The sequence below is a fragment of the Pleurodeles waltl genome, chromosome 4_2 (assembly GCF_031143425.1).
Source record: "Pleurodeles waltl isolate 20211129_DDA chromosome 4_2, aPleWal1.hap1.20221129, whole genome shotgun sequence".
NCBI classification, from domain to species: domain Eukaryota; kingdom Metazoa; phylum Chordata; class Amphibia; order Caudata; family Salamandridae; genus Pleurodeles; species Pleurodeles waltl.
Window position 1 is genome coordinate 1,025,518,213 of NC_090443.1, and position 22,663 is coordinate 1,025,540,875.

General features: G+C 44.1%; 1 protein-coding gene across 1 annotated transcript in view; it reads left to right on the plus strand.

Annotated features, from left to right (window-relative positions):
• The window catches only part of LOC138293616 (cathepsin K-like), a 51,127-nt gene that overhangs the window by 22,730 nt on the left and 5,734 nt on the right, over positions 1-22,663 (plus strand). Inside the window, exons 5-7 of the mRNA XM_069232892.1 lie at positions 11,818-12,000; positions 16,556-16,715; positions 21,199-21,298. Of these exons, the coding sequence (XP_069088993.1) occupies positions 11,818-12,000; positions 16,556-16,715; positions 21,199-21,298 (443 nt within the window). The remainder of the gene's footprint in view (positions 1-11,817; positions 12,001-16,555; positions 16,716-21,198; positions 21,299-22,663) is intronic.

Below are 22,663 nucleotides of genomic sequence, written 5' to 3' on the forward strand. Positions count from 1 at the left end.
TCTTTGTGGCAGGGTTTTAAACAAGCATTTGCAATGCCATACGTCTCGCATTTGCCTGTTTTAGAGCTATTGGCGTTGTAAATTCATAACTGGACTTTTCTTGACACATAAATTGGTCAACCCTGTCTCATAATTTGGTCTTTTCCTGCCACATAATTCCAGTGGCCCTGCATATAACTAAAGCACTTCCATTTGCCTTCTTCCTCTATCTGCAGCCAAAAATGAAAATGTTGCTATTTAGAATCCTAATTTAAATCTGCCATGCTAATTCCGATAAAATGCCACTTTCCCCGCCCCACCATCAGAGTTGTTGGCTGATTAACACAATTCCCCCCCAAAAAAGACACAAGACAGCCATGGAGGAGTAACAAGAGAAATGAACTAGAAGGGTCACCAAAACACATCAAGAGCTTCAAGCAGTCATAATGTAATAAGGACGTTAATTTGGCCGAAATCATGGTCATAATTGCAGTAAGGAGAGATTAATAAAACATATACAATTATCATGTAAACCTAATAAAAACCTTTACCAGAAATAAACTTTTGGCATTACACTGTAATACTCAGAGCTGACCCTAGAGGACACCACAATGAAAATAGCATTTGTAAGAAACATGGTCATGTAACCATATAGTTAGCTCCTAGAGAGTGTAACCACATGAAAAGGAATTGTCAGAAAGTAACGCAGTGTAACCATATATTTAGCTCCTAGAGAGCATAGCACATTATACATTTTTAGGATTAGCAGGTCTAATGCAATAAAATTACAAACAAGTCCTTTGAAACACAAAATACTTTCAGCTGTTAATCAAAAGTTACAACAATGAGAGTGCTTAGAAAGAGACTAAATGGTTCGGAGGGTGTTATTTTGGGGTCCCCACTAACCTAGTTTGGCGACAGACAGATGATGTAGATTGGAAGAGAAAATTTTGGTGAACATTTTGATTGTGTTCCCATTGTCCTAGGACCACCATACGTGAGTTATGAGCACAAATGCTTTGGAAAAGTAATGCTCTGCAAAGCATTATGGGGCGAGTTTTTGTGCCTGCGAACATTGTAGTATGTTGACTGTGATGCTCAGAACAGCCCCTAGAGGACACCACAATAAAAATAACACTTGTAAGAAAAATGGGACAGATGTATGACATTTTTTTGTGACTCGCAATTTGCGATCTGTTTGGGAAATCACAAATTGCGTGTCGCAAAACAAAATGTGCAACAGTGCAAACCACACTGTTTGTGATTCCCAATGGGGTTGCAAAGACCTACCTCATTAATATTCATGAGGAAGGTTGCAATTTGCGACCCCTTCGCGAATGGCTACACTCACAGGGATGGTGGCCTGCTGGGGACAGTAGACCACCATGTTTGTGACTGCTTTTAAATAAAACAGTTTTTGTTTTTTAAATGCAGCCCGTTTTCCTTAAAGGAAAACAGGATGCAATTCAAAAAAAAAAAATGAAAAGTTTTCTTTTCATTTTTTTTTCAGATTAGGCAGTGGTCCGTGGTACCACTACTTGCTCTGAAAAAATATTTACGCATCCATTCACAAAGGGGAAGGTTTCCTTGAGGACTTGAAGTTGTTGGTAACTGCAAATGTTTTGCGACCTCATTCATGGTCGCAAAACAATCTTACATCAGTCTGCGACTTGCTATTAGGAAGGGATGCCCTTGGCATGCCCCTTCCTAGTAGTGACTAGCAAAAACATTTTGCGATTCAGCAATCGATTACCAAATTGTAAAATGGGGTCAGTACATGCAAAAACATTTTTTGTATACGCCAACAGGCCAATTCTGTGAGTTGGACCGTTTGCGGATGCAAAAATCCTTTGTACATCTGGCCGCATGGTCATGTAACCATATAGTTAGCCCCTAGAGGGCATAACCACACGGAAAGAGAATGGCAGAAAGTAATGCAGTGTAACCGTATATTTAGCCCCTTGAGAGCATAGTACATTATACATTTTGAAGGCTAGCAGGCCTTAGCTTGGGGACCCAGAAGTGATGTAGACAGAAAGAGCACGTTGTGGTGAATGTTTTGAAGGTGGTCCCATTGTCCTAGCATCACCACATGCTGAGTTATGAGCAAAACACTATTTTGTAAAAGTAATGCCCTACAAAGCAATATGAGGCACGTTTCCGTGCTGCAAATATTGTACCACGTTGATATGTTGACCGTAATGCGTAGAACAGCCCCAAGAGGGCACCACAATGAAAATAGCATTTGCAAGAAACATGGCCATGTAAACATATAGCTAGGTCCTAGAGGGCATGACCACATGAAAAGAAAATGGCAGAAAGTAATGCAGTGAACCATATATTTAGCCACTAGGTATAGTACCTTACACATTTTCTGAGCTAACAGGCCTACTGCAATGATATTACAACAAGGCCCTTAAAACACAAACTACTCCCAGCTATAAAACCAGCCATGAGAGAGCTTAAAAAGACACAATGGTGGGTGGAGACATTATTTTGGGGTCCCCACTAACCTAGTTTGGGGACTCAGATGATGAATACAGAAATAGCATGTTTTTGTGAGCATCTTGGTTGTGGTCCCATTGTCCTCGGACCACCACAGGCTGAGTTATGAACACAAATGTTTTCTAAAAGTAATGACCTGCAAAGCATTATAGGGTAAGTTTCCATAGTGCAGTGAAATTAAAGGTTGGAGATGTACTTTTACTGGTAGTGAAAATCTCCTAAATTGGTTTTTCACTACTCTGAGGCGTATTCCTCCAATAGGATAACATTGAAGATTCCTTATTACATTTAATATGCTGTAATTTCTAACTGGGAGCAGGTAGCTGTGTCAATTTTTGGTGTCTTTGGAATTGTAAGAGATACCCTATTTAATGGTAAAGTCAGCTTTGACCTAAGGCTATCTGACAATAACACCCCCTCCTCAAACCCCTCCTGCAGCCTTGCACCGCTGTGGTTGGCACTTTGATCTTTTAGGCACTAATTTTCACTGCAAAAAAAACATATCTCTGGTTCTACTGATTGGATGTTTGTTGTTTTGGTACCAAATAACTTATTAAAATTCACTTCATTATTCCAAATTGGTTAGGGATTTTTATTGTGTTTTTATTCACTTTATTACTGTTTGTGTACTGCATAAATACTTTACACATTGCCTCTAAGTTAAGCCTGACTGCTTTTTATGCCAGGCTTCCCAGGGTTAAGCACAAGTTAATTTAGTGACATTTTGTGGTTCACCATGCAAGAGATTGTGGCTTTTGCTTGGCCAGGGCTCACACCCCATTCAACCAACAACCCATTTCTCACATGTGCCTTTGTCAAGCAGCTTCCAGATGTTGTAAATGAAAGCAAATAAGGGAGTTTCAGTGCTGTGGAGAGAGCTGAAGCCAGCTTGTTGGTTGTACAGAAGGTGACTGGATTCAGTAAAAAATGAAAGCTGAGAATTTACCTTTGTCCAGAGGAAGGAACTAGGATGATGATTTGCCCAAACTGCAGGTTATTAGTAGGCTTCTTAAGTACTGGGATGACCTATGCCTCTTTCCAGACTCGAGCAAAAGTAGCAAGAGACAGATAATTATTACACAATGAAAGAAGTTGTGGAGCTAAGAGCAAGACTGAAGGCCCAAGGAGGGTAGTGGTCGTCTGGAGATCCGAATCTTGTAGTGGGAATGTGGGATCGCAAATAATACAAACTCTATGGGCAGAACTGAGATACAACAGAGGAGGCCCTTGAAATTATAGTGATCATCTCATTGACAAAGCCTGAAGGTAGGCTCCAGTTACTAAAGGAACTAAAAACCTTTAAAATGTTATCATCAAAATAAAAAGAGATGATGTTGCAAGGTTCCTATGGAGGAGAAACACAGGAGGTGGTAGCAAGCTAAAAGTTTCACAACAGGAATTCTTCACACCCTGAATCACAGACTCATTCATATTCCTTCGTGCAGGCTTATCTGCTAAGTTTCTTTTTTTGTTTTTATGACATCTAAGCATTTCCCGATCAGCTGGTTTCTGGATGGGGACTACAGTCATCTTCCAACATAAGAAACAATTATTTTTTACAACGTTGGATGTGATCAAAGGCACTGATAATCTAGTTGTTAAAATGAGGAGCCATCTCGTCAATATTATTGCCCGAAGCAGTGGGGGTGAAAAGGCTGAGTGAATCTCTGTTAGTCAATCACATTTTCTTTATTCAGCTAATTAAAACCATCAAAGACACAGACAATTTCGATAAATACATAACTTCATGAGGTATTACATGTTAGTTTAAAAAGTCAATAACAATAGACATTTACAAATTAGTAGTTTAAAAATAAAAAGTTAAAAATCCGATGTCCAGTTCTATAAAAATAAAAGTACAGGACCAAATCAAAATGAGGTTAATTTGTCTCAAGAACCTGTGCAGATAGTCTCTTTCCACTTCTTACTGCCCCCGTTAGAAAGCTAGTACATTCTGCAACATCTGTAGTTATGTTAAAGCAGGTCTTACTTGTACAAAATGTTTCCCTCTTAACAACGGTAAAATATATTTTTGTCTTGATAAACTATAGTGGGCACAAAACATTACAAAATGCATGGTATCTTGTGCAGAAAAACAATCACATCTACAAGGACCCAAATTACCATCTTTTTGCAGCCCAGTGGTTCCACCAATGCAAAAGATTTAACCTAAATCTATTTAAAAGAAAACAATGATGGGGATTCATGACCACTGTTAGTTAAGGGTCATGACTTTCATAAAATATAGGATCCTACTGAGGGTTGACGAAACTCGCTAGCTTCTCTCTCGGCTTGGTTTACAGAGAGGAAATGTTTCTTAACGCAACCCAGGTCCTCCCTTGTGATCCTTTTTGGGGACCAATGTAGCCCTGGATCTCCCAACGTCCCGAATGAAGATTTGATATAGCTAAGCCACGGGATAGAGCTGACCCGCTCCAGAGACAAACAATCTTTTATGGCTGTCTGATTTAGTTCCAGGTCCAGGTTTATCCTAATCCTAATCCACCTTATTAGGAGATGTAGAGCTCTGAAATATTCTGAGCACCTATCTCTTTGTGGATAATATAGGAGGCTGTAGATTGAGGAACTAAGAGTAGACATCTAATAAATTGTTCTTCACCATCTGTAGGTCCTTAGCCTCCGTGGAGCCCCAAATGTAGCTCCTGTAACTAGCCAAAGAAATACATTCAGATTGATAAACTTGAACCATAGTCTGTACAGGGTAGCACCCAGCCGGCGGGCAAAATAAAAAACAGATGCTACAGCTCTAGCAATTACGTAACTATTGGACCTCCTTAGCAGAGCCCAAGTACTCCTGACATCGTATAAATCCCTCAGGTAGAAGAAGGCATTCACCCTGGTAATTTTTGTACCTTCCCAAACACACTTTCTTTGGAATTTATTTTAGATCCTAACACCATGATTTAGGATTAAGTATAGTTAGTAGCCAAATTTAGTGTTCATGCAACTTAATAAGGAATTAAGAAGATGCTGGAATACTACTGCTGTTCTTGCTAACAACATGGGATCATCGGTGTATAAAAGTGCTGGAATTAACTGTGACCCAGTGTAGGAAGTTGGCTCTGTATGTACTATTTCAAAGTAAGAAATAGCATGCATAGAGTCCAAGGGTTTCCCTTAGAGGTAAGATAGTGGCAAAAAGAGACAATTCTAATGCTCTATTTTGTGGTAATGTGGTCGAGCAGTAGGCTTATCAGAGGTTAGTTTTAAGCATTTGTTGTACACACACAGGCAATAAATGAGGAACACACACTCAAAGACAATTCCAGGCCAATATATTTTCTTAGTTTATTTTAAGAACCACAGGTTCAAGATTTACAAACAATGCTTCAAATGAAAGGTATTTCACTTAGGAACTTTAGGAACTTTGAATTAGCAAAATAGCATATACAGTTTTCACAAAAATGGCAATAAGCTATTTTAAAACTAGACAGTGCAAATGTCAACAGTTCCTGGGGGAGGTAAGTATTTGTTAGTTTTGCAGGTAAGTAAACCACCTCCAGGGTTCAAAGTTGGGTCCAAGGTAGCCCACCGTTGGGGGTTCAGGGCAACCCCAAAGTTACCACACCAGCAGCTCAGGGCCGGTCAGGTGCAGAGGTCAAAGTGGTGCCCAAAATACATAGGCTTCAAAGGAGAAGGGGGTGCACCGGTTCCAGTCTGCCAGCAGGTAGGTACCCGCGACTTTGGAAGGCAGACCAGGGGGGTTTTGTAGGGCACCGGGGGGGACACAAGTCAGCACAGAAAGTACACCCTTAGCAGCACGGGGGCGGCCGGGTGCAGAGTGCAAACAGGCGTCGGGTTTGCAATGGAGTTCAATGGGAGACCCAGGGGTCTCTTCAGCGAAGCAGGCAGGCAAGGGGGGGGGGGGCTCCTCGGGGTAGCCACCACCTGGGCAAGGGAGAGGGCAACCTGGGGGTCGCTTCTGCACTGGGGGGCTGCGGGTGCAGTGTCTTTACCAGGCGTCGGGTTCTTAGAAGCAGGAAGTCGCGGTCAGGGGGAGCCTCTGGATTCCCTCTGCCGGCGTCGCTGGGGGGGATCAGGGGGGCCAACTCTGGCTACTCACAGGGTCGCAGTCGCCGGGGAGTCCTCCCTGTAGTGTTGTTTCTCTGCAGATCGAGCCGGGGGCGTCGGGTGCAGAGTGGAAAGTCTCATGCTTCCGGCGGGAAACGTGCAGTCCTTTAAAAGTTGTTTCTTTGTTTCAAAGTTGTTTCTTCTTTGGAGCAGAGCCACTGTCCTCGGGAGTTCTTGGTCCTTTTGGATGCAGGGTAGTCCTCTGAGGCTTCAGAGGTCGCTGGACCCTGGGGGACGCGTCGCTGTTGCAGTTTTTCTTGAAGTGGGGAAACAGGTCGGTAGGGCTGGGGCCAAAGCAGTTGGTATCTCCGTCTTCTCTGCAGGGCTTTCAGGTCAGCAGTCCTTCTTCGTCTTTAGGTTGCAGGAATCTATTTTGCATGGTTCTGGGGCCCCTAAATACTCAATTTAGGGGTGTGTTTAGGTCTGGGGGGTTAGTAGCCAATGGCTACTAGCCCTGAGGGTGGTTACACCCTCTTTGTGCCTCCTCCCTGAGGGGAGCGGGGCACATCCCTAATCCTATTGGGGGAATCCTCCATCTGCAAGATGGAGACTTTCTAAAAGTCAGAGTCACCTCAGCTCAGGACAGTTTAGGGGTTGTCCTGACTGGTCAGTGACTCCTCCTTGTTTTTCTCATGATCTCCTCTGGCCTTGCCGCCAAAAGTGGGGCCGTGGCCGGAGGGGGCGGGCATCTCCACTAGCTGGAATGCCCTGGGGCGCTGTAACAAAGGGGGTGAGCCTTTGAGGCTCACCGCCAGGTGTTACAGTTCCTGCAGGGGGAGGTGAGAAGCACCACCACCCAGTACAGGCTTTGTTACTAGCCACAGAGTGACAAAGGCACTCTCCCCATGTGGCCAGCAACATGTCTGGTGTGTGGCAGGCTGGCAAAACTAATCAGCCCACACTGGAAGTCAGGCATTTTTTCAGGGGGCATCTCTAAGATGCCCTCTGGGGTGTATTTCACAATAAAATGTGCACTGGCATCAGTGTGCATTTATTGTGCTGAGAAGTTTGATACCAAACTTCCCAGTTTTCAGTGTAGCCATTATGATGCTGTGGAGTTCGTGTTTGACAGACTCCCAGACCATATACTCTTATGGCACTTACAATGTCTAAGGTTTTGCTTAGACACTGTAGGGGCATAGTGCTCATGCACTTATACCCTCACCTATGGTATAGTGCACCCTGCCTTAGGGCTGTAAGGCCTGCTAGAGGGGTGACTTATCTATGCCATAGGCAGTGTGAGGTTGGCATGGCACTCTGAGGGGAGTGTCATGTCGACTTAGTCATTTTCTCCCCACCAGCACACACAAGCTGGCAAGCAGTGTGTCTGTGCTGAGTGAGGGTCGCCAGGGTGGCATAAGACATGCTGCAGCCCTTAGAGACCTTACCTGGCATCAGGGCCCTTGGTACCAATGGTACCAGTTACAGGGGACTTACCTGGATGCCAGGCTGTGCCAATTGTGGAGACAAAGGTACAGGTTAGGGAAAGAACACTGGTGCTGGGGCCTGGTTAGCAGGCCTCAGCACACTTTCAAACCATAACTTGGCATCAGCAAAGGCAAAAAGTCAGGGGGTAACCATGCCAAGGAGGCATTTCCTTACACCCAGTATCTACAAGCTGTACTCAGTATTGGGCCCAGGTCATTAATGCTTAATGTAAACAAAAGTGGGGCTAAACACAGCCTTGTCCTACCCCCTATGTACTCTGATGGCCGAGGAAAGATTCCCGGTCTGGTCGTATCTTACAACTGCAGGTAGATCTACATGTAATTTGTGCAAGAAATTCACAATGGTAGGATCCACCCCCATATTGATAAGGATTCACCATAGCTTTGGCCTACAGGCTCTACCAAAGGCTGAAGTGAAATCCATGAAGGCTAGATGTAACATACCTCGTTTAGCTAATGTGTATTTCCCAATAGCCAGCTGCAAGTTCAGTCATTGATCTAATGTGCTCTACCCTGGCCTGAACCCATACTGTAGATTGTAGATCATATTATTTAGGTTTAGACAAGAGATTAGCCTTGAGAGAATCACTCTCCCCATTATCTTGTCCACAGAGTCTATTAGGGAGATGGGTCCGTAACATCGCAGACCATTACTTGCTCTTTTTTTGAAGATCGGGATAAATATAGATCTAGACCAGGCGGGGGGTATTCCAATCATACAGGTGGCATTTCAGACGTTACGTAGAATTTTAGCACAGATCTTGGGGTTCCTCTCATATAAGTCTGCTGGAACCCCATTGGGCCTGTCGCCTGTCATTCAACATGGTAGAAATAGTCTCCAGGTCAATTTCCCCACCTAACTCCTTGGAAGAACTATTAAGGGTATCCATTGTCCAACACACATAAATCCACTGAAAATGCTTCACCCATATATCTGGTATTACTGTGAATGCTAAACCACTGTTAGACAACCCATTAAAAAGGAGCTGGTAAACTATTTCCCAGAATCTAGCACTGTTTTTTAGAACGTTAGTCTGAACAAGTTGGTTCCATTCATCCCTTTTATTTTCATTTTTTTTTTTTACCTGGCAAGCTTAGATCTTTTCCTGTGGGCACTTATCACTGTGTTATTCCTTGGAATTGTTTGCAATGTTAGAAGCAGGCTAAGATGTGCCTTAGAACATTTATGGTCAAACAATCTCTCTCCCTTGTGCTTAGATTTTCCTCCCACTCTCACTAGGCTATTTGAAATATGCTCACATGCCCTATTAAAAGCACTCAATACGGCATCAGCTTGTGTAAGACCCTCTAGACACAGGCTAATATGCTGACCACATACACGCTGAAGATTATTTAAAAAGGAACCCAAAGGGGCCTTGTTCCATTACAGTCCTTGGTCCAGAGATAAAATATCAGAGCTCCTAGGCCCTGTTCATAAATTAATTTCCTCCCTCATTCTCCATTCAACGACCAAGAATAAAGAATTGTTGTCACTAAACTAATTCCATTTAACCTCAAAGTGCAGAATAGACAAAACTAATGAGACAGAATTAAATATATGCTCAATAATCGAGCTGGAGCTTCTACCAACAAAAGCAGGGATGTCCCCATCTTCTCTACTTTGCAGGGTATCTACCACATTAAAATCTGCTATGATGTCAGTAACCACGTTCCCTTGACTTGTATGCTCGAAATGGCTTTGGTTGAGGCCTTCTTAAAAGTTACTCCTCATAAAAATGAAACACGGGTTGACACAAATGAATATTAAAATCTCCAAGTAAATGCACCAAATATGGGAAGTCATGTCCTTCCGCCTAAGACTTTAAGAAGGACTTCAGGCCCAGCAGATGTTCCGCAGGTTCAGACTGCACAAAGAAGTTATAAATGTTTACAGCTAGTAAGCTAGGTGCTTGCTTGAAATCTAGCTGGATCGCCAACAGATAGCCAGAGCCCATATCTAACGGTGTAGACTTACATGGGAGATTTAGGGATAACAATGCAACTAATCCCCCCCTTACGCGCTACCACATTGTGACGGTTAGGCTGGAGAAAAAGAAGCGTTATACCCATCCAGATAAAAGGAATTATCTCTGTTTCAAGTTTCTTGTAAGCCCACTATGTGGTATTCCTTTAGCACACTAAGCCACCTCTCATCTGATCTTTTGTTATCCAGCCCTGCTACATTCCAGCTTCAAACCATAGCCTAATATAGGTACAACATTAACTGGGAAACTAACTCTAACATTCGCTCAACTGTCCTTCACCTGAGAGGCACTGATAGACTCAGGAACCAGTCAATGATTATTCTCTAGGCAACTCAGTGGAAGAAATCTACTGGCCAGCTGGATGGGGGCTTCCTGTCTTCCCCAAACCTGGTCTGTCTGCCACCCTAACGGGGTGTTGAGTTCCTAGCATGGACTGTGCCTTTTGGCGGATAAAAATGGCTAATGGTAACATTTTAATCCCATCCCCCCAGGGAGATAACTGGAATAAATCGCCTGTTGTGTTAGGATTCCTGCTAAATCAGAATGATCAAAATTGAAAATGCAATTCCCCTTCCCAAGTTTTCACCCTGATTCCCCCCCACCCCGCTCTCCTGGCCATATTTATGTGCTTGGTCAAGTGCTTCCTATCGCACCAATGTGTAACCTTCCGTATGAGTTCAGGAGTGGTTTCGACCACACCCGGCTTCAACGGGGCAACATGCACCAAAATGGCCACCAGTGGGGTATATTCAGGAGGGAGCTGCAACCTGTGAGTGTTTGATGCTATGCTACCAACAGTGGGGGTGAGTACCAGCCCTCTGTCAATATATTGAGGTAGAGAATGGACCAGCCATTAAAGAGGGCCTTAAAGGGTTATGTGGGAACTGTGAGGGTTATAAATGGGTCTTAGCATGCAGTTCATGGGCATCATTAGATGGGTGACTACACTTCCCCGTTTCCCTAGCAGTAAGGAATTGGAATTCAGCTTGGCAACAGTGGATTCTAAGGCCACCAATTTCACCTGAAAACCCTACATGGTACTTTTGAAGTTCACAATTTTATCCAACAAATCATTGAACAAGGGCTCCAACACTGTATTAATATGCAAAAGAAGGTGAAAAAACAGTATCCCCCCCCCCATGACATTAATAGGTGAAACCAGGGGGATAGATGAAAAGTTGATGGACATATTAGGGGCAGATTTTAGAAAAACCAGTTCTAGGTCTTGCCCCCAGATCCTTCTTTTTCTTTTTCTTGGCTGGTGGGGCCCGTTCAAATGTTGGCGTGCCAGGGGCCAAATGAATCTCAGCTGTTGTTTACTCCCCTATAATAGTCTCACTTTGCAAGGCCCCCCCTACTCGGGGACATATGCCGCTTCTGCCGCCCCCCCCACACTAGGCCTTCCCCTCTTTGGCTGATGTAAGAAATGAATCCATAGATGGACACTTATGAAAAACCTTTGAATCGATTGGCCCAATATTATAGCTGAATTGTAGACGAATGCAGCGTGGCCCGGCCCATCCTCTTCTGCGCTCCGACGGACCTGCTCTTGGCCTGGTCTTCACCCGGGCACACACCTGGGTGCCACCCATGCGCCTCCTGTGCGGTGGGAGTTTCAAAGCCCTAAAGCAGCATGTGGTGAGGACCAAAATGCATATGCTATGCCCTTTTATGACGGGGTAACCCCTTTGTAGGCAATAAGCATCTCACAGACTAGTACTGTACCACTGGATATTGAATTTTATAATAAAGAGAAATAATTATGGCAATCTCACCAGGTCCTAAATGCTTGTTTTGCACCCCCATAGGTTGGATCCCTTGAATCTCGCCATTGCATAAAGACCGGGGAACTGTTCGAGATGAGCGAACAAGAGCTTGTCGACTGCGATCAAGAAGATGGCGGCTGCTGCGGAGGGTTTCCATACAGTGCCTTTAGGTTCATTTCCCAGCATGGCATAATGCCCTCTAAGAAATATAAGTACAAAGGACGTGTAAGTGCTATTTGATTTATATCAATTCGACTACATAACTATATAATTGCATTATGATCATCTGTTAGGAAAGTTCACAGTATCAGTGACAAGAAAATGCACTACTGTATCCATAATGGATGGATATAGGGAAAAATTGTCTTTTTTTGTGTCAAGAATATCCTTAGTTTTTTTATTTTGTTTTTAACGCTTTTCTTTCCCCTAAATGTATACATTTGTAGATTCTATTGGAAGTTTTACTGCTCAATAATTTCACTTTGGACTCCACTGAAAATCTCATACCCAGAAGATGAAGATTCTGCTGTGGTCAGAGAGATTGCAAACTCCACCCAGTACACACATTTACAAAACAACAAGTCATCCAAAAGATTTACAGAATAATGAGCAAACTTTTTTTCTCCCCAAAATGATCCAAGCCACCTATGCTTTTGGATTTCCCACTGATAGTCTGACAGTTGACAAAAAGGCTGGCTGTAAAAGAAATGTTTTCAATTTGGCCAGTTTAAGCTCTTATTGGCGCATATCATTGAGAACATTTCTGATTACGTGTAATGTTAAAACCTCGAATATTTTTTAAACTGTTTTATGTATTTATTGCCATTTTTCCTTCTACTGGCTAATTTTCTTCCCAAAAAGGGATTTCAGAAGACCTTTGGAGTCATTATGAGTGTGGCGGTCTGGACTGCCACCACTGCGGAGGTCCGACCGCCACATTACAACCCTGGTGGTCGGACCGCCAGCGTACCGCCAGCTCTGCTAGGATCTTGGATCCCGGCGGTCCGGAGGTGGCGGAGATCCTAATCCGCCAGGACAGTGCTGAAAGCAGCGCTGCTCTGGGGATTACGATCTCCTTCTCTGCATGAAAAGGCTGGCTTAGAACAGGTGCAGGGGGCCACAGGCCCCCCTCCTGCCCAGCACCTTCGCAATGTTCACTGTCTGCTTTGCACCCTGCGGGCTACAGCATTGCCGCCCGCTTGATTACGAGACAATGCTGTACGCTGTTTCCCGCTAGGCCAGCGGCTGGAAACTTAGGTTTCCGCCCACCGACCTAGCAGGAAACCCATAATACCTCCGGACACCCAATCTCGTAATGAGCCCCTTTGTGTTGTGGTCTGAGTATGTTCTTTTTAGGTAGTGTTTGCTGTCACATTTTAATGAAAGTCTCCTAGTGATACCTTCTCACCCAACTTCAGAATAGGATGGTATCTTTGTTACCGCGAGAGCACTTGAGGACATATAATTAATTCACAGCACATACCAGATGTCCCATGATGCTTCTGTATCTGTGCTCACAGTTTAAAGGGACTTGGATTCACCGAATCTAGAGACATAACTATGGGGTCAGGATGTGTGGACTCTGTACTTGAAGGCCGGAAATTCACGAAGGCCGTGGGGTTCTCTCTAAGACGGTGAACTGGATCACAGTGCCAGAGACACTGAAGGGTGGGTGACTTGTAAAAAAGAAATGTGTAAACATGTTACATACTTATTTCACTTACGAGAACGAGGCGCTATGTACAGATCTCAAAAGCAGTATTGTAATAGCTGGAGTTTTATCAGTATTTAAGTATAGTGATCAACAGGCCCGCTATGTCTTTGATCTGATTACTTGATGTGAACAGAGGGTGCTCTGTACTTGGTAAATTAGTGACATCTGGTATAGGTTTTGCTAACTTACGTGCTCTCACACGTTCACATTTCCATAGCAATTTCCTTCTGCAAGGAATGAGTAAAAAATAGAACATTTTCTGTATCTGCCATCAGTTCATCGCCCTGCTCTACGCTGATGCCTGCTCTTGCTTTAGTAAATACCATATTACTTTTCTGCCTCGCTCCCTTTATACCTTGCCCTTTTACCTGCCTTAAAATCTCTTCCTTCATGTAAACTGTTCAGCAGTGTTTTCTAAAAATAACTTTGAACATGTCGCGTATGTCCGAAAGAAGCAGGCTACCATTTTAAGCAACACAAAAACAGATAATTTAATAATCTCATCAAGCCACGCTGTGTGATGCTCTGCTTGATAATCTCATCCGATTCATGACGTCAGAGCCACGCTGTGTGATACTCTGCTTGATAATCTCATCAGATTCATGGCGTCAGAGCCGCGCTGTGTGATGCTCTGCTTGATAATCTCATCAGATTCATGACGTCAAAGCCACGCTGTGTGATGCTCTGTTTGATAATCTCATCAGATTCATGACGTCAGAGCCACGCTGTGTGATGCTCTGCTTGATAATCTCATCAGATTCATGGCGTCAGAGCCGCGCTGTGTGATCCTCTGCTTAATAATCTCATCGAGATCATGACGTCAGAGCCACGCTGTGTGATGCTCTGCTTGATAATCTCATCAGATTCATGGCGTCAGAGCCGCGCTGTGTGATCCTCTGCTTAATAATCTCATTGAGATCATGACGTCAGAGCCATGCTGTGTGATGCTCTGCTTGATAATCTCATCAGATTCATGACGTCAGAGCCACGCTGTGTGTTCCTCTGCTTGATAATCTCATCGAGATCATGACATCAGAGCCACGCTGTGTGATCCTCTGCTTGATAATCTCATTGAGATCATGGCGTCAGAGCCACGCTATGTGATGCTCTGCTTGATAATCTCATCAGATTCATGACGTCAAAGCCACGCTGTGTGATGCTCTGCTTGATAATCTCATCAGATTCATGACGTCAGAGCCACGCTGTGTGATGCTCTGCTTGATAATCTCATCAAATTCATGGCGTCAGAGCCGCGCTGTGTGATCCTCTGCTTAATAATCTCATCGAGATCATGACGTCAGAGCTCGCTGTGTGATGCTCTGCTTGATATTCTCATCAGATTCATCACGTCAGAGCCACGTTGTGTGATCCTCTGCTTGATAATCTCATCAGACTCATGACGTCAGAGCCACGCTGTGTGATGCTCTGCTTGATAATCTCATCAGATTCATGACGTCAGAGCCGCGCTGTGTGATCCTCTGCTTAATAATCTCATCGAGATCATGACATCAGAGCCACGCTGTGTGATCCTCCACTTCAGTGGTTCCCAACCTGTGGTCCGGGGACGTGGGGGTCCAGGAAGTCTCCTCAGAGGGTCCTCCACTGCTTAGAAAATTAAATAATATTAACAGATTAATAAAGTGTATATAAAAAAGGGGCTAAATGTACAAATGAAAACATTTAAAACATACTGTGAATGCCAAGGAATTTGAAATGAGGGCTAAAAACTAAACTAGTGTACTCGGATTGATTCTTGGGAGCATGTCAGGTGCATCAAACAGAATATAGTAGACAATGTGTAGCTTCAGTTGAATTCGGAAAAACTCCACCTTTCCTATTAAAATTTTAATGTTTTTGTTCATATTTGTTTGCAAATTAAATAACGTGTTATTGTTTGTGTATGAATTTGATTAATGCTTTTGTATTTTTGTTTATTGTTTTGCATTTCAACTCATCGGTAATGTTTAGGCCGGGCTCCCCAGCTTTCGGTAATGACTCAGTGGGGGCGGGGTCCCTTAATTCGAATAATGAGTCAGTGGGGGTTCACAGGTTCCAATAATGATAAAGGGGAGTCCACAGAAGTCAAAAGTTTGGGAACCACTGCTCTACTTGATAATCTCATCGAGATCATGACTTCAGAGCCACGCTGTATGATCCTCTGCTTGATAATCTCATCGAGATCATAACGTCAGAGCCATGGTGTGTGATGCTCTGCTTGATAATCTCATCGAGATCATGGCGTCAGAGCCACGATGTGTGATCCTCTGCTTGATAATCTCATCGAGATCATGGCGTCAGAGCCACGCTGTGTGATCCTCTGCTTGATAATCTCATCGAGATCATGACGTCAGAACCACGCTGTGTAATCCTCTGCTTGATAATCTCGAGATCATGACGTCAGAGCCACGCTGTGTGATGCTCTGCTTGATAATCTCATCGAGATCATGACGTCAGAGCCACGCTGTGTGATGCTCTGCTTGATAATCTCATTGAGATCATGGCGTCAGAGCCACGCTGTGTGATCCTCTGCTTGATAATCTCATTGAGATCATGGCGTCAGAGCCACGATGTGTGATCCTCTGCTTGATAATCTCATCGAGATCATAACGTCAGAGCCATGGTGTGTGATGCTCTGCTTGATAATCTCATCGAGATCATGACGTCAGAGCCACGATGTGTGATCCTCTGCTTGATAATCTCATCGAGATCATGACATCAGAGCCGCGCTGTGTGATGCTCTGCTTGATAATCTCATCGAGATCATGGCGTCAGAACCACGCTGTGTAATCCTCTGCTTGATAATCTCGAGATCATGACGTCAGAGCCACGCTGTGTGATGCTCTGCTTGATAATCTCATCGAGATCATGGCGTCAGAACCACGCTGTGTAATCCTCTGCTTGATAATCTCGAGATCATGACGTCAGAGCCACGCTGTGTGATGCTCTGCTTGATAATCTCATCGAGATCATGGCGTCAGAACCACGCTGTGTAATCCTCTGCTTGATAATCTCATCGAGATCATGACATCAGAGCCACGCTGTGTGATTCTCTGCATCTCGTTTCAGGATGGTTCCTGTCGCCTGAGACACTCGAAGACAGTCCCAATGAACATGTCCAAGTTCTATGAACTGAACGGCGAAGACAGCATGGCCGCCGCCGTGGCTTATGATGGCCCAATCACCGTGGGATTCGCAGTGACGAACACCTTTTACTACTACAGCGAAGGTAATGGCAAGTTCATCCCGCACTGCAGCCATGTTTGAACATCCCCTTCACTCACAAAGAGGACCAGGGCCTTAGCTTCATGGAGGTGGTGGAGGGGTGGGGGTGTAAAACCTCCCTCACAAATGTATTTTCTGATCAATAGTTGGGTACAGGTGCTTTCAGTCGGGTATTGTCAGGTGTTTGTCAGATTTCACCAGGAACTGTTACATAGACACAGACATAAAGACAAACACACTAGCTTCTTCTGTTTTGAAATTCCTCAGAAATGTTGGTTCTTTTACAAAATATTGTGTTTTCTGTCACTTGATATCCATACCCATCCGCATTCCTCGCCCGTCTACTGCCCCTTGGGCCCCTCTCATGCATCATGCTTGTCCTATAATGTAATTTAACATTCTATGTCAGCGGGATTGTGGGAAAATCTGAAGCTCGCCCCCCCCCCAATCTTACTGACCATCTGCACCCCTGTAGAGGCCCTGCCAACAAGAATGTACCACCAAGAGGTGTAAAACACTCTACCCATCACCAAAAAAGTAGGGCCCTGTTCACAAAACCATTTGGGCTCATAAGTCAGATTTATAAACACAAAGGGTTGGATTTGCCAGTGCGAGCTACTATGAAAAGGGTACTTCAAGTCAGAAGGCCCTAGCGGCGCACTGAGCCACAGGAGCATCATTTTTAGGGTCGAGCTCGCAAATCGTTCTGTCCCTGGTGTAATCTCACTGTGGGCTTTTAACCACACCCATATAATGCCCATCAGTTTGGTTGGTTCGTGGACTTGCCTTTTAAAATTTGCTTGATTTAATTAGTGAAAGGCATGCATACGTCATGCCTTTTCCGGTGTTTAGCCCGCCTTGAACGCAGTGGCCAACTACTGAAATAATACGAGGCTCCATGTTTTCGGTATGGTTTCTGGACTACTTTTTCTCTTTATTTCGTAGACAGCGCGATCTCGCTGGGCAGTAGTTAAGCACTTTGCATGACATCGACCATGTTACATGGTTAATTGCACTTTTTCCAGTTACATGGATAATTAAGCTTTTGCCGATACGTTTCACTGCGAGCAAACTTCTGTTTTCCTTTTGTGTGTCTACTTTGCGCTCATGGCGACCATTGGTTTGCTTATGTGAAACTGCTTTACTTTTCATTTTAAAGAAATGTGCCAAGAAAAGTCCGGTTAGTTATTTGAAACTGTTTTACTTTTCATTTTCAGTTTATGTGGCAAGAAAAGTCCGGTTAGTTATTTGAAACTGTTTTACTTTTCATTTTCAGTTTATGTGGCAAGAAAAGTCCGGTTAGGAGTTTACAACACTAATGGCTCTAACTCGAGCAAACACGGGACCCATTGCATTGGAAATGCTTGTTTTTTACGCTCTGGTGGCGCTGTGTATTGGCCCATATTTTCAAGGCCACGCAAAGCCACCTTGCGTGGCTTTTCATGGCCTTGTAAATATGGACCCCTTTCACGCATAACACTGTGTGAAAGGGGCGTTCCATGGGTGTTGCTGCGGCACAGCAGAGCCCATGGAATCTGATGGAATCTGATGCATTCCCAGATTTACAAGTCTAGGAATGCGTCATATTTCTACGCCACCTTAGGGGTGGCATTAAAGTGGTGCAAAGGGGAGAAATGACATTATTTCTCCCTGTTTTTCCTTTTTCTATCAGTCACAGCTTGCGGGGATTCCTGGGGGTGGGGTGGCGTGTGGGGGGGATTTGCGGGGACAAGGGAGGAATTAATAGAAGAAAAATGTATTTAAAAAAAACGTACCTCTGTTCCCGCGTCGCGCGGGGAACCGCTCCTTTCCCCCCCTTCTGGATGCTGCAGGCACAGGCTCCCAGCCTGCCCTGTGGCCAGTCCTGACGCTGCTCAAAGCAGGCAGACTGGGAGCCTGTGCAGGCTCTTTCAAGCCCGGCAACTGTGCGGGGTTGCCGGGCTTGAGAGAGCCTACTGCGCATGTATGTTTGCCCGACCCCAGACGGCCGGCCAAACATACATGCGGAACAAGGGGGAGTGCTGTTTCCCATAGTTTCCAGTTTTGGGGTTTTCACAAACTTATTTTCAACCCATCGCCTCCCTGGAGACTGTTAAGGATTACTTCGGTCAGTGGAAGATGTGGACCCATTTTATGGAAAGGAATGGAATACATTTATTAGGTGCAATGTTCACTAACGTAGCCATTTTGCACTAGAAAAAGGGGAAAAGACTTTAAAGGACGAACGAATGAGTCAATTAACAAAGCAAAATATTTTCAGAGCCGGTCAAAGGCAGGGATAGGAAGTAGTGGACTTGATACCCAGAAGGAGTTAATTCCAAAGTTGAGGACCAAGTAGAGAAAGAGCATGCCCACCAGACCTTCAGATTTTAACACAGAGAGTACAAATCACTAGTTGAAAGTTAGAACAGAAGCACCTCACTGAATTGTGAGAGAAACATAGAGTTTGCAGCAAGTTCTCAGAAGCGAGATCCATGCCTGTGCTTTATGATCCACTTTCCTCAAACTACAGACTATCGGGACACCAACGTTGTGAATATTTTGCTGCAGAATCAAGAAATATTCCATTAGAACATGGACAAGAATATTGCAATAGCCGATTCTGGAGAAGACGCAAGATGAAACTACTTGTTCTTGAAGGTGGTTTGGGAGAAATCTGCATACCATTTGAGGATAAAAAAACATGAAGATGAGTCAGCTTTACTCTGAGGTTGCAGAGATGATCGAGGATAGTAGAACACTCAGGATTGTGACACTGACTGCAGGGGAGGGAATTTTTGGGGTGGGAACAGTAACCTCATTTACTTCAAGGGACCTTCCCTGTCACAAGCAAATGTTAGTTGACATCTGGAAAGGCTATAACTTTTGTCCTTCAAGTCAGAAGCACCAAACCCAGAGGGCAAAAGCTGCCTCCAGAACCGGTTTGGAGTTACCACAGAGGATGAAATGCTCATTACCCTTGCCACGTCTTGGTGGGCAGAAAGGCACTGTGCAAGGTGAGAAGGGTTCCCCCCAAGCCCCTTGGATTTTGGGAATTAGGTACATTGTGGTATTGTTTGTAGTAGGGTAACCAGGAACTGCTGCAAAAGTGGATAGTGTTGGCTCTGGAAAGCTATAATCCTTTAGTTAGGTCAGAGCCAGGTGTCACCCACACCCACTAGCTCATGCCTGACAAATGTGGCACCAACAAACTCCCTCTTCAGAAGATGTCCTTGACCTGAGGAAGAACAGAAGGGGACTGGGACTGTCGTCTGTGACCTGAGAGGAGCCCTGAAAGACTGGACATGCTCCCCTTTGTACACAGACGAAGAAGTGAACTCCAAGGGTCAGTTGGCTGCCCTCCTCTGTAGCTATAGTGCCACACCAAACTGCAAGAGACACTTTTCCCGATGTGCTCAGCTGACCAGTACCAACTAAACCTGAACTGACCCCTTCTAGTGGTCTTGGCTGGAGTGAGGCTTGACCCCACCCCCAAGTCCTGTGCTGTCCCTGATGTGCTGGAACCCAGGGCTGTGTCTGACTGAATTTCTTCTGTCACCCATAAAAACCTAGAATATGTTTGAGCTGAAAGACCTCTGGAGGAGTGAGACAAACCACCCCAGCCTATCCACCCAAGGCACAATCTCGCTGGGCTTAGAAATTAGGTTTCTCCTACTCAGAGCTTCTCTACAGTAACAGGTATGATTCAACTGGTCCTCGGCAAGAAGGTGCCAGACCTCAGGGAGCCCTCTTTGGATAGGGCCAGCAACCTTGCCCCGCTGGAGGATTCCAAGATCTGAAAAAGAGACTACGTCCAAAAATAGAAATACTTACCAGGTGAAGGCTCCAAAATTAACCAGCTGGTGAGAGGATGTCCCTGATTGCAAATGTAATTTTCCTGCTGAGGTCTTTTCCTGTCTAAACCAACAGCTTCAGTGGACACAGCTTATCTGACTTCATAAAGGCTTCCTCAGACTGATTACTACCTTGCCCCGTTGAAGGATTTTGACTTCCATTTTTGAGACTATGTCACTAGTTAAAACCGGGTCGAACCTGGTTGGTGTATTCATCTTACACTCCATCATGTTCACCCTCAAATCACACCAAGGTGCCAGTTTACTGACTACTACTGGAGCTGTGTACTTTCTGGCACTATTTTACCTTAAGTCTTTAAAAAATCATATCTCTGGTTCCCTTTATTGGATTTCGTTGTTTTGGTTTCATTTATTACAATATAAACTACTTTCCTATTTGAGTTTGGGATTTGTATTTCTTGGTGTTTTGACCTTGTTACTGTTTTGGTAGTGCAGAAATACTTTACACATTGCCCTAAGGTAAGCCTCTCTGCTCTGTGCTATCCCTTCCAGGGTGTTGAGCTCAAGCTAAATTTGTGATTTTCAGAGTTCATTTTAAAGGAAGGTGTGCCTTTAGCTCTTGCTAGTTCTGTTTGCTGATCTCGAGTGATGCTCAATTAAAATCTGACTTTGCTGCCTTATGTCACTATGCAGGGATTTATGAGGAAGAAGACTGCCCTGATGCCAACCACGCCATCATAATTGTGGGATATGGAGAAGAAAATCATGAAGACTACTGGATCATTAAGAACAGGTGGGGTGTATTTCACACCTTTCCTTCTGGCTGTGTGTAGCATCTTAGAGACTGTGGGCTCCATTGCAAGTTTGGTGGAAGGGATTACTCCGTCCAACACAAACGTGACAGATATCCCGTCCACCATATTGCAAGTTCCATAGGATATAATGGAACTTGTAATAGGCGGGAGGGATATCCCCTCCTCCAAGGCCGTAATCAGGCCCTTAGTATTATTTATACCTATAGTAATGACTATATGCTGATTGTACTTAGAGCTGACCTGATCCCGCACAAACCATGTGGCCACGCTTTAAGTATGTTGTGGTATTCAAAAAAGCAAATTTCTATTTAATTTTTTTTTACCTCAAGCGAAGGTCTTCTTTCTAGAAGTATTTTATTTAAATTTTTTAGTACTGTGACCAGTTTTCTATTCAGTCCCTCCTACTCTAAAAATTACAGACTTCAAATCAATATTTTCTCTGATTCTATATTTTGCTTTGTGTTTGTTTTCTCTTTCAACATGTGGATTCTTTACTCTCTCTGTTTTATAATTATGTGATATTCCACTCTCATCTATTTCTTTAATCGTGTTTTCTGTTCACCCTTTCCTCTAATTCTTTCCGTTCTCCCCTCGTTCCTTCACTCCCAAACTCTTGATTTTAAGCTATACCTATTTTTTTACAGCTTTTCCTCTTGCGTCCAACCATTTTCATGTTTAGATGTTGTCCCTGATCACAGCTATGGGACCTACAAGCGCAAATTCCTGCTTCACCAGAAGAGTAATACCTCTGGCCATGCCATGAATGTGTGATGGGCTGCAGACCTGTGCTTCTCTTTTAAAGACACTGCACTGTCTGTAAAACATACACTTCACACAGAAGCTGCCTGAGATAGTGCATAAACTGCAGACTGCAAACCCCAGGAACCCGGAGCACGGTTGGATCTGCCTCTCGAAATTAGGGTACACTGAGGCCCATATTTATACTTTTTTAGCACCGCATTTGTGCCACTTTTTGACGCAAAAGTGGTGCAAACTTACAAAATACAATTGTATTTTGTAAGTTTGCACCGCTTTTGCGTCAACAAATTACGCAAATGCGGCACTAAAAAAGTATAAATATGGACCTATATCTTGTAAGTTTGCACCATTTTTGTGTAAAAAAATGACGCAAATGCGGCCCTAAAAAAGTATGAATATGGGCCTGAGGTAATTATTATTCCCTAGTGCTAGATCAGGGTGTTGAGGAAACCAAAGGAGGCAGGTAAGAGAAAAGGAGCACCCTTGATTTCTGCAGGAGATGGTTTAAGGTTTTACATGCATGATTGGGTGAGGGTGCTCATTTGTGGGCCAATTTGCATGTGACTTTGTGTGTTTGTCAGTGA